This window comes from Pyxicephalus adspersus, chromosome Z (assembly GCF_032062135.1).
Source record: "Pyxicephalus adspersus chromosome Z, UCB_Pads_2.0, whole genome shotgun sequence".
NCBI lineage: Eukaryota > Metazoa > Chordata > Amphibia > Anura > Pyxicephalidae > Pyxicephalus > Pyxicephalus adspersus.
In genome coordinates, this window is record NC_092871.1 from 71,714,508 (window position 1) to 71,727,291 (window position 12,784).

The 12,784-nt window shown below is 35.4% G+C and overlaps 1 protein-coding gene across 1 annotated transcript in view; it reads right to left on the reverse strand.

Annotated features, from left to right (window-relative positions):
* Positions 1-1,347: 1,347 nt before the first annotated feature.
* Positions 1,348-12,784, reverse strand: part of NR6A1 (nuclear receptor subfamily 6 group A member 1) — a 67,941-nt gene continuing 56,504 nt past the window's right edge. The window contains exons 7-9 of the mRNA XM_072430947.1: positions 5,942-6,063; positions 2,869-3,021; positions 1,348-2,353 (exon numbers count right to left, since the gene is read on the reverse strand). Of these exons, the coding sequence (XP_072287048.1) occupies positions 2,265-2,353; positions 2,869-3,021; positions 5,942-6,063 (364 nt within the window). The 3' untranslated portion in view covers positions 1,348-2,264. The remainder of the gene's footprint in view (positions 2,354-2,868; positions 3,022-5,941; positions 6,064-12,784) is intronic.

Sequence of the window (12,784 nt, forward strand, 5' to 3'; positions counted from 1 at the left end):
GGAAAATAATCTTTATGACTAATAAAAATCCATTGCATTGAATCCAAACTTTTCTGCTACCAAACTGGGAGTGCAGACCTTAAGGACAATAAAATCATTCAGGCATGTAAAGTAGTTAGTACATGGCATTTTTTTTACAGATTTAAATGGCATAGATTAGATTTTTTTAAATCTAAAAAAAATATATACTTGAATACTTGGAACAAAGTACACAGAAAACTGACTTCTTGCTAATGTATGTTTATTCTCATATTAATAATTTGCTACATGTAAAAAGTAAGAACATCACCACATTTACCAGCACTTTAAACCTATAAAATTAAAATTAGGTATTCCTGATTAGGTGTCAGTGATTAGAAGTTCTTTAGGTATAGGTAGATGTAGGTGGAACTTGTCCTAAATAACAAATATTTAGGTTTGGTATTCCATTTGCTATTAATTTGTGTGGTGTCATGATGACAAAATAAAAGAGCTCATATTCGATTGGCTTTGGGTCTAGCATTTAATTTGAAAAAATTGCTCAATAAATTAATATCAATCATACCAAGGATTTGGAATGTAAAAGTTGGGAAACATTGTAAAACAGTTTGTTAAGGACTATATGATCAAGCAATGCAGCTGACCATTTTCTCTAAAATCCCCAAAATCTATCATAGACCCTGCAACTCTTGCAACAGGTGATGGTAAAGTACATGCATAAATCATATTCCCAATACAATAGGAAAGAGATAGACTTTATAGGATTATAAACTGTGGACTAATGAATCAAAGATTAATCAGTTGAAATAAATCCAAACTAACAGCAGACATGTTTGTAACACACCAACATTTCAAGAGAAGAAGCCTTGTTTTAAGGCCCTGATTTATTCCCATTAAAATGTTGTGGAGGGATTTGAAATGGGTAGTTCATTCATGCAAAGAATCCAAAAACATCTTGCAACTGAAACATTTTTTGCATGAACGAATAGTCAAAAGTAATATAATAAATCTTACACATTGGTGGTATGTGTAATTTGTGCTGCAGAAGACAATACCAGCTTTGGAGATAAACAGTTTTCACGGTACACAATTATATTTACTGGTAACTTTGTTACTAAATTCCTCTGTTTTTTATGCAAATTAATTACCTAAATCTGAAGGCACCTTTTCGTAAACAACTACGTTTGTTGAAATATGTTGAAATAAACATTCTTACTTCTTAAAATGAAAATATATATATATCTATATATATATATATATATATATATATATCTATATATCTATATATATATATATTATTTTATTTTTTTTTTACACAAATTATTTTTTTAATTATTGATAGAAAAAAAGAACAGTTTTGACATTTTTTAACAAAACAGTATTACATCAGGATTACTATTTTTCTAATGTGATTATCTGCAAGGTGATTACTAGATATCAGTGACTAATTTTAAGTAAAGGGCTTTCACAAAAAAATATTGTAGTTCTTAAATTGGTGTTTCAACCTCTGTTGCAATCACTGCACATTTGACATTACATTGATTTTTCACTTGTTGTTAAAAGGCTAGTTTTAAGAGTTTATCCAAATTGCCCATGCATATATAGATGTAACATATTAACCCAGCTGCCAACTAAGCCTTAATTTTGCTATATATCTTTACAGTCTTATAATTCTATCTTCATCTAAAAAACGTGTCGACCTGTAAGACTGTATATTTAGCTGTTGTAACAGTAAGCTCTTAATTCTGTTCAAAGCCAGACACTGTGCAATACTGAAAGAATTAAATAGCAAGGTCATGCGGCTCAACTATAAAATATTATATTTTCTACAGTCAAAAATATTTTATAAAGAACAAAAAAAATTGAGGTAGTTTTTTTTTCTCATTTAAAACACCATTTCAAAAATATCATCCCCACACCCAACAAAAGAATAACTAAATCTAACAAAAAAAAAAGTACAAAATTAAAACACAAAATAGCAACACCATAACATTCAATTCCTCCTCCATACAGAAAGAGAAAACCTCCCATAAAGAAAGGTGTAAAAAAAATCTAAGGTCTGTAAACAGCAATGAAATGCAAAAACTGCATTTAGGTTTGTGCATCCATGTTGAAGATAATACATTCAACTCTGTCAGGAAATAAATAGATAAGAAAAGAGTGTAGAAAACAAAACAAAACAAGTAACTTTTGGCTCCCATATAGGGAATAATAGTCTTTTTCTTTTCAATGCTTCCAAAGCAGGCAATCTTGGTGGCTGTCTTTAAGCCATTTTTTATGGATGCTCATTCTTTGCTGACATTTGTTTTGCATGAGTGAAGAAATGCTTTAAAAAGCAGAGGTAGTTGCTCTAGTGGTACATTCACCAGCTTTCCTGCAAAAAACAGATATTATTAGGATATATAAATCTATATATACACACTTTTCTATAAAATTTTCTCTATACACTTTCTCTATAAAATTTAGAAATAGATTGCTTAAGCTACTTATACTGCAGCTGGTGCTTTTTTCTTCTTACCAGTGTGCCAGGTTGTGCACTAGCATTCATTTAAATTAGAGGACTGCTAATCAGGAAAGCTGGGCCTGCAGTCACCAGAGCACAACAGAGGAAAGGCTTTGAAGGGGTATTCGCCTGGACTATTTCACAGTAAACTAAATTGATGTTATGGATTGCCAAACTTTTCACAATGTTTTTTTTTTTTTCGGTAAGCCTACAAATTATTTTTAAAACCCCATTGTCTTAAAACTAAAAACATTCCCCAGCCAGTATAGTAGAAATGTTAAAACCTCAAAAGCACAAATACTAATTTCATGATCTAGCGAGGGTTGAGTTTATTTTATTTACATTAAATGTTTAATGTTTTAAAAATATAAATATGTTATTCTTACCAGCAATATAGCGGACTTCAGGCAAACACATCATAAGATCAGGGAATCTGTTGGGTTGGTGTGGATACCTATACTCTGTGAAGTCCTGGCACACATACCAGTACCTCTTATTTAGCTGTTCCAACTGGGAAACATTGCTAAGACCTTGGATATCTGTTTAAGAAATAAATTTGTTAGTTAGGGCTGGTATTTTAACTGGCAGTGGCCTGTAAATAAAGGCATGTAAATTCATTCCCCCCCACTTTTAGCTAAAATGAAGAAAACCTTATTTACTGGTAGATATGGTTCCTAGTGCCAAAAAAATGTTGCTGTTACTAAGCAAAAACCCCATGCAGGGGCAAACAAGCAGGGGCATATAGTGTGTGACATGCCTAATATTCACAGAATTGTTCCAGATCACTGACTAAGTTGTGTAGAAAAGAGGACACCTTGCACCTCAAAGACAAAAAAGCAGCTATCATAATGGATATAGGAATTCAAAGACATTTTCAAACTAATAAATATTGCAAATACTACTACAGGTATTCTTTAGGATTCATAGCATTGGCTACAATCACACTGGGGAAAAAAGCAACCATTTTTTATAAAAAATATAATAAAGTTAAAATAGGGCTTCATTATCGAAGATATAATAAGCTGGAAAACTAAAAATTAAACAGTCACAATTCCCATGTCAATTTGTCTGAAAATTCGGTGACAGGTGTTCCTGTTTCTCTAATCTTGTCGTTCCATTGCCTATTAAAACCATGACTCGTTCTGCCACCTAGTGGCAAATTGATAAAAGTGCACTGCTGTCACTATAGAAAATGCTATATGAGTAAACGAAAATACGTACATACAAAGTGACGTGTGGAGCTAAGTTAAAAAAAAAACACTTATATTTACTTCTACATTCCATGTCAGTAAAGACAAAAGGGGATGGGCTTACCTTGTTTTTTTTTTTTTAAATAAAAGGTTTTAAGAAAGAAAAAAAGGCGTGTTTCCTTCAAATAAAAAGCCTACACTTTTATACAAAGCAAACATTTTGGTGATAGGTCCGCTTTAGGTATATAAAAAAAAAGGGTCAGAGGATGTGCACCCTTTGTAGATTGTACTGAGACACAAACATACAAGAAGTTAACTTTTTTAGGTCAAAGAGTCAGCATTAGGTGTATATGTACACGGCAAGGAAAAGCTTATAAAATCTTTTACAGGGACACTTTTTTCCATGACTACAGTTTAAGAGAAGATTTCCCTAACAAGAATGATATTCTTTCATTTCCTGTTGGAAAAGTGAAGGGAAATCTATCTGAGAATCAGAGAAAAAAAAACAAGACAGGGTATTTAATTCTTCTTTTCTCTATCCAAAATATAAATATACGTCAAAAAAATGTGACATTAGTCTGAATTTAAAAATGCAAATATTATTGCTGAGATTTCAAATACCTGAAATCAGTGGTCACAATCACACAACACTATCCATTCAAAACTAAATATTAATATTTCTGGAAATCTTCTAAAGCCACCTGAAAACATCTTAAACAAATTACAAGTGTCAGTGGGCACAAATCTGCTTACTTTTTTGGGTGTTGTGAATCTTTAACTAGTAAATTACAATAAACTTTCTATATTACACTGCAACATTTGGTTACAAGAAAAACTTTTCTTCATGCTAGAAAAATCAAACAATCCCACAGCATCCAACTCTCTTCTAGCCACTGGTAAAAGCCATCACTGCAATATATTTTTCCTCTCATAGGCGGTACATTTTGTTTTTTTGGAGGTGAAATGTAGTGGTGAGATGTTATCACATTTGAATACTTAAACATTTGAAGGTATGTGGCTGTTGACACGATCACATAATTTACTTTGCATTTGTGTTATTTGAGGGTTTCAATGTTATAAATTTTAATAAACTCTGGTGGAGAATCTACATTTGGGTTTTTAATGTCAGTAATTGATTCTCCACCATAGAATGTTTGGTGAATGTCAGATTCACTTTTTTATTCAGCTTTATAAATAGACTCCTTGGACTTTTAGTACTTATAGTGTGGCTTTTAGGATTATAAATTAAGAAAACAATTATCCATACAAGTTAATATGTATTCTTTATTTTAAATCACAAAAGGTTACTTTAAAAAAAGGAGTGCATAGTTTTAACAAAAGTTATTCCAACTTCGAAAGTCCTGTAAAACTTCAAGGTAGACATTGAGACAAAACTACTAAAGGATTGCAGACTGGTTCATACATTCCTCCTTCAGCTATTTTTAAATTAGCACTTTAATAGCATGAAACCTACTTTTTGACCACTTACAATATCAGCAGCAAAAACTGTTTGTTTTTGCTGTTTGTGTTTAACTGGGGATATTACTATTTACTTCTGTTCCAAAGACCCAACCAAAAGGAAATCATTTCAATACACAGATATCCCCCTCTTTGTTGATAACTCAAAATTCGGGGATTTTCTCCCCACTGAATAAGGCAGACACAGGGGTCAGTCTTCCCAACCGGGTCACATTCAGCAATAAAACAGTAATAAGGATCTAATCCTATAGTAACATAACTAAAACAAATTATTTACATACATTTTAACTGTGTGTGTGTGTTGGATAGAATGTAATTCTATAGCAAAGCTGTGTCTTTTGGCTGACAATGATTACAGACATAGATTACAAATACAGAAACACTTAGCTAAATTCAAGGCAGTCTGAAAGGCATTTGAAACAGATGTGTGTCTAATTTTGTTGCAAATACCTGCTTGATATTTGCTGTCCCATGAACCCTATTAATGATATTTTCAATGATTACTACATCAATCTTATGATGTTAACATCCACAGACAAATCCAGGACAGCTGGTGATTTGTCACACAACCCTTATCTGGCTAGGAATAATCTGTCACTGTGGCTGTCTGAAACTACATGTGTTAAATGACGTGTGTTCTGGCCTTGGTGTCTGATTTAAACAGCTATTTAAATGTGATTAATAAATGGAAAGTCACTTGCTCCTGTCACATAAATCTAGATTCTACCTCTTAAAGGTAAAGTGTGTATTTGATCCTGCTTTTAAAAACAAGCATCTCTCCAATACTTACCTTGATTGAGAAAGTTGATTACTTTCATGCAGACATACTCTTCACTGCTAACCTTCAGCTGGCTGAATTTTCGATACAAGTAAATAAGCCTTTCCATCACCTCCATGCCCTCCTCACTAAATCTAAAATGAGAAAAATATGTGAATGATTCGTCCCGTTTATAATGACATGACAGGTATTTACAAAAAGTGTTGCTGATTATTTTAAATGCAACTTTAAAGGAAAAAAAAAAACTACTTTTTAGTAAACATGATAAACAGCTAACATATGAACATTAAAAAATTTAAAATGATAGCAAAAGACACAAAAGGAAAGGATATTTAAACCCAAGGACAAAAAATGTTTTTGGTGGTTGTAATAAGAGGTGGATGAAACACAATGGAGACAGTAGGTTTGAAACTGACCCGCAGTCAGTTTTATTAAAAGGTTGCTTTGGATAAAACAAAACAAACCAAAATAAATCCTAGCCAGTCAGACACCAACTAAACACCAGGCAGATTTCTCTCTACCAGTTGGTGGCTAACCCAGCCAACTCAACACAAACGTTCCAGCAACATTTTACTTACATGTGGTACAAAAATGGCTCTAACAGGCAGCTTTCCTGTGCCCCAGACCAGAGAGAGCTTTATTCCTCTCCTTCCCTTTTTACCTGCTGCTCACAGCTGGGCAGTAGTTAATGGCCAGACAAAACCAAACTCTGGCCTGTATCAGAACACGACATGCAAAAAGCCAGGTCTGGAATCCCAGAAGACATTTTGCTGGTTAATCTTTCCCATAGGAGAGGAAACGTGGAGAAATATACCTTCCCTCAAAGATGACTCCTTTTGCCATGTCACACTGTCAGCATAGTAAAGCTCCGCTGATTGCTCTGCTCCCTGATTGGCTGAGGAAAGGGAAATCCTGATGATGCTTGAGCTGTCATCAGGATTTCCTATTTCTCAGCCAATCACAGAGCACTAGGGATTAATGGGCACAAGTCTCCCCATTCATCTCTAGTGCTGAATGGCTGAGAAATGTAAAACCTCAGCCAGAGCACTAGGGGTGAATGGAGAGGTTTGTCCTCATTTAACCCCTAGTGCCCTACAATCCCTCACTGTCAGGAGGATTTCCAGGGCTGTGTTCATTGCAACCCTGGAAATCCTCCTGTCATTGGGATAACCTGTAAAAACGAAAAGTTCAATTACACAAACACACACACATTAATAAAATAATTTAGCATTAAAGCCTTGTCCTATTTTTTACTTATATTTTAACCCTTTCATGGAATGAGTAAGGGGTTTTATGTACCCCTGTACTCATTCCCAAGGGTGGGGGGGTGGAGATCTAGGAGTCTCCTTAATAAAGGGGGCTTCCAGATTCCAAAGTCCTGCTAAAAATGTCTATAAAAAACCCCATTGTTTTCAATGGAAGCTTTCATAAAAGCTTAAAAACGCTTGAAAAAGCCTCAATTGAATTCAATGGAAGCGTTTTCCCGTGTTTTAATTTTTTAAATGTTGCAAGCAACGTTTAAGATAACGCTCAAAAACGTGCCTGAAGGAAACGTCCTGGTGTAGATTAGCCCATGGGAACTTCAAACATGGCCTTTAAAAACCTCAGGTTAAATGCTGGGGAAACAGTCCATGTAGACTAAAGCTGCATACACACGTCCAATAATTATCGTTAGAAACGACCGACGAACGACCAATGAACAACCGATTATCCAAAAAAAAGTGACCAAGGTCGCCGACGAACGAGAATTGTCATTGGAAATGAACGACTGCCACGGTGGATCTGAATGGCCAACGATCTTTTATTATCTATCAGTGATCGTGCATGTTTCTGCGGTACACTTTCTCCTTTACATGTCCCTCCCTGCATCGTTCAAACGATTGTATCTAGTGTGTGGACACTGTTGGTGGATTATATATGAACGATCATATTGTTACAGCATGTACAGAATTGTGCACAATATGATTGTTTAAGTATAATCGTGCATAATCGTTGATCGGTCGTAATCCTTCATCTTCTAACAATAACTATTGGAAGTGTACCTTTGTGTACCTAGCTTTAGCCTAATATTGATGTGACAGGTAATCTTCATGTGAAGTACAGGGGTATGTAATAGTGTTATGTATCTTTTTATAATGTTTTTTTATGTATCCTTTTACAATGTATCTTTTTATGTATCCTTTTATAATGTATCTTTTTACATCTGTTTGCAGCCTGTAGAAGCTCTACACAGTGCTGAAGAATTTTCCCTCCTATTGACTTTAATGATGTTCGACTTTGACATTCGACCACCCGAATAATTTTGCTCTATTCGAGCAAATAGCTGCAGAATCGAATAGTGAGCTATTCGACCATCACCAGTGCTGTACAATGAAATACTGAGCCAGACCCATCAGTCTCTGTACACAGGAGCTGACACTCAAATGCCCCCCACAGTCACACACTATTATTATACATTTATATAGCTCTGACATATACCGCAGTGCTGAAGAGAGATCACTGAGCCAATCCTATCAGTCGCTGTACAGAGGAGCTGACGCACTAATGTCCCCCAGCGCTGCCCTAAGATGGCTGCTGCACTCACATGAGTCTGAGTCGTACTGTATGTTTAGCAAGTTTGGTTGACATGTGTTGATGCGTTTCCTAATGATGGTGGAATATAGCAAACTTTGTTGAGCTGCCTCCATGCGTTTCATCCAAATATAGCTCTAACATATAGCACAGCACTGTACAAAGATGACAGGTGCACTCACATTTAGTCTTAGTCATATGTATGGCAAGTTTGGTTGAAATGTCTCCATTCAAGTCTCGCATTCTCGAGTGAAAATGGAACATACATACACACATCCCAAAAAAAAAAAAAAAAAAAAAAAAAAAAAAATTGCCATAAACATTACAGTGAGGGAAAGAAGTATTTGATCCCCTGCTGATTTTGTGAGAGACAGAATAACAACAAAAGAACCCTCAAAAAGACCTTCATGTGCTTCTTCTTGAGCCACTCCTTTGTTGCCTTGGCCGTATTTTGGGTCATTGTCATGCTGGAATACCCATCCATGACCCATTTTCAATGCCCTGGCTGAGGGAAGGATGTGCTCACCTAAGATTTGACGGTACATGGCTCTGTCCATTGTCCCTTCGATGCTGTGAAGGTGTCCTGTCCCCTTAGCAGTAAAACACCCCCAAAGCATAATGTGTCCTCCTCCATGTTTGATGGTGGGGATGGTGTTCTTGGGGTCATAGGCAACATTCCTCCTTCTCCAAACACGACAAGTTGATTTGATGCCAAAGAGCTCAATTTTAGTCTCATCTGACCACAACACTTTCATCCAGTTCTCCTCTGGATCATTTAGATGTTCAATGGCAAACTGCAGACGGGCCTGTACATGTGTTGTCTTAAGCAGGGGGACCTTGCAGGCTCTGCAAAATTTCAGGCCTTCAAGGTGCAGTGAGTTACCAATTGTTTTCTTGGTGACTATGGTCCCAGCTGCCCTGAGATCATTGACAAGTTCCCCCCATGTAGTTCTGGGCTGCTTCATCACCGTTCCCATGATCATTGCAACTCCACGAGGGGAGATCTTGCATGGAGCCCTAGACCAAGGAAGATGGACAATTATTTTGTGTTTCTTCCATTTGCGAATTATCGCTCCAACTGTTGTCACTTTCTCACCAAGCTGCTTGGCGATAGTTTTGTAGCCCAGTCCAGCCTTGTGTATGTCTACAATCTTGTCCCCGACATCCTTAGACAGCTTTTTGGTCTTGGCCATGGTGGCTACTTTGGAATCTGATTGATTTGCTTCTGTGGACAGGTGTCTTTTATACAGGCACTGTAACAAGCTTGGATTAGGGGCACTCCCTTACAGAGGCTGCTCCTAATCTCAGCTCGTTACCTGCATACAGGGAAGACAACTGGGAGCATGAAATCTTGCTGGTTGATAGGGGATCAAAAACTTATTTCACTCATTACAATGCACATCTAGCTCTGACTTTTGAGCACATGGTTTTTGAGGGTTATTTTGTTGTTATTCTGTGTCTCCACTAACCATGTGCCATTTCCATCACTGTGTATGTGTGTATATATACATAGATACATACATATACACACACACATACATACATACATATATAATTTATAATACATTTAAAAGGACAGAAACTTGCAATATGCATTACCATTTTATGTAGTAGAGAGGATAAAGTTAAACTTTAAATTTACACAAAAAGTTATTAAGGTTTATTAGAATTAATAAAGGTTTTACATGGACAGGGATGCCATGGCAATAAAGGAAGCACAGAGCATACTGGTATCTGGTAGACAAAACAGCTAAATAAAAAGAGAAGCAATGACACTCTGGGCTCTATATATAATATATCTAATTCATTCTAGCTGCCCCAATCAACCTTTGTTTTACAAATATGTAATGTATGAAAGATCATTTCCAGTTTACTATGAGATTTCTTTTATCAGGCACAGACTCTCCTAATGATTCTTCCCAGGGCAGATTGATGAACAACATTGGAGGGCTGTAAATATGCTAGAATTTTGGGACAAGCATAACCCTTCATATCGGGCGACAATCATGTGACTTGTACATAGTTTTAAGAATGTAATTTAGTGCAGCTCAGCCGCTAGACACAAAAGAACATGGACATAACAGTGAACTGGATGGCAGGGTGCACAATCAATACAAAGAATTAATGGTTACATTAATCAAGATGCAAAGACATTGTTTTATATAATCCTTCTAATTAGAGAATTGCCACTGTCTCCTTGAACTATTCACCCAGACAGAATATTTTACAATACTCAAGGACCTCACACACAACTCTGCTTTTGTCTTATCTGCCTAAAACAAACATTTTTTTTTAATCAGTTAAGTTTTTCGATAAGAGGGGTTAATAGCTATACACAATGTATAATTTTGCCACTCTATTCCTTTAAAAATTATAAGAGAAATTATATGCACTAACCCAAAAAATGAAGTCAGACCATTGATAGGGAATTTATGACTGACCACAAAAGGTTATGACACTTTTGCTGTTTGCCTAGCTGGTTAATTAGGATGTTCTTGCATAAACCAAAGCACAGAAGTTGTTAAAGGGGTATATGAAAAGCTTTTAGTTACAAATTATGATCAGGAAATTCTAAAGTACAGTAAAGTAGAATGATATGGCAGAATTCAATTAATGAGTGCACCCCTTCAAAAATTATTAGAACTTTGGTTAAATAAAAAACTAAAAATTAAATAAAAGGATTGTAAACTAACTGTAATCACACATAAAAAGAACATTCTGATAAATGTATCCTGATCAGCAGAAGGAATTCTTTTAATACTGTTACACCTGTCTTTTATTTTTCCTTTCCTTTCATTGCAACATGCTGAGCACCAAGATTTTAAGCTCCTATGGACAGGGCCCTCTCCTCCTCCTGTGTTTTGTGTGTATCTGTCTGCAACATGTATTTATTGTACAACACTGTGTAATATGTTGGCACTATATAAATACAGTTTAATAATAACAATTAGAATGCAGAGAAACAATGAGAAGATAGTCTGTATGATTGATTTGATATGTTTCAAATCAAATAAAAATTGCATTAGAATGAAAGTGTAAATACACATTTATAAAAAAAAAAATAAAAAAATAACCTGTAATTAAATCTATCCTAATAACAGCAGAATATAAAGCAGGCATTTAGAAGTGCCTTAACAGACTTCATGCTACTTTCAATTTTAAATAAAAGATTATCAAGTGCTGCAACTCAGAGAAACTAATCAGTGTCATTAATATCACTTTGTGTTGGTATTGTGGCATGGGACAACATCAGCTTGTGAAGGGAGTTTGCCTTGCTTGCTATAGTCAATAAAAAGTAACTAGAGTACCTATTGGATGGTTGCTATGTACATGGATGCAATCATGTGGGATGGTAGACAATAGGAGAATGGCCATGTGGCCCACCATGGTGCTCCTCAATCACAGCTACAAATCTCTTTATATAAAGGGATGTCACAAGATCTTGGCATTCAAAGCACATGCTCCACAGAAATTATTACATTTTTAAATATAGGAATCATGTCGAGTTCTTTAAAATTTGCTGAAATTACATTTTTACTGTGATACTTATGTTTTACTTTTTTATCCTTTTGTTTAAATAATACTATCTGTGGCATCAATGTATCTACTATGAGAGAACATGCCAGTAGTAGTAGTAGGACTACTACAGGTAACTGTGAACATATAGAGCCAGATTCATTAAAGCTCTCATGACTGGAAAAGATAGACCAACATGAGTGAACCTGGTCCAGGATTGCCAACTAATAAATTCATTTTAACAAATCCATTCCAGTTTGCTGAAAAACCCAAATTCAAGTAAGATAGCCTGTCTTCTGCAAACTTGGAATGTTTTAATAAATCAGGCTCATAGTGTTCTTTCAGTCTCCCTGTGTGAACTCTGAGTAGAATAGATAGCATAGGGTGCAAGGGTAGTCAAGCACAGAGCACAGTGGTGAAATCACACGAAGTGACGCACCACTGTCACTTTATACCCACCACCACTGTTACTGTGCGCAGGCCTAGGAACCCAGATGTAGTCATATGATCACTAAAGCTGATCAATAGATAAAGATTAGGGATTACTGACATTACAAACTATTGCTAAGGCTAAAACACTTCTTTCACTAAACCAAAATATACTATATTTTCCTTTTAAGAGTAAAGAAATCTATTGAATAAGGTCAAGCAGGTTTTTAAACTAAAAGAAAAAACCTATGAAAACTATGAAAAAGAAAGAACAAATAAGCAAGATCATGAGAGCGTAAGATAGAAGAAAGATAAATATATTACTCTTGCTTACTAGTT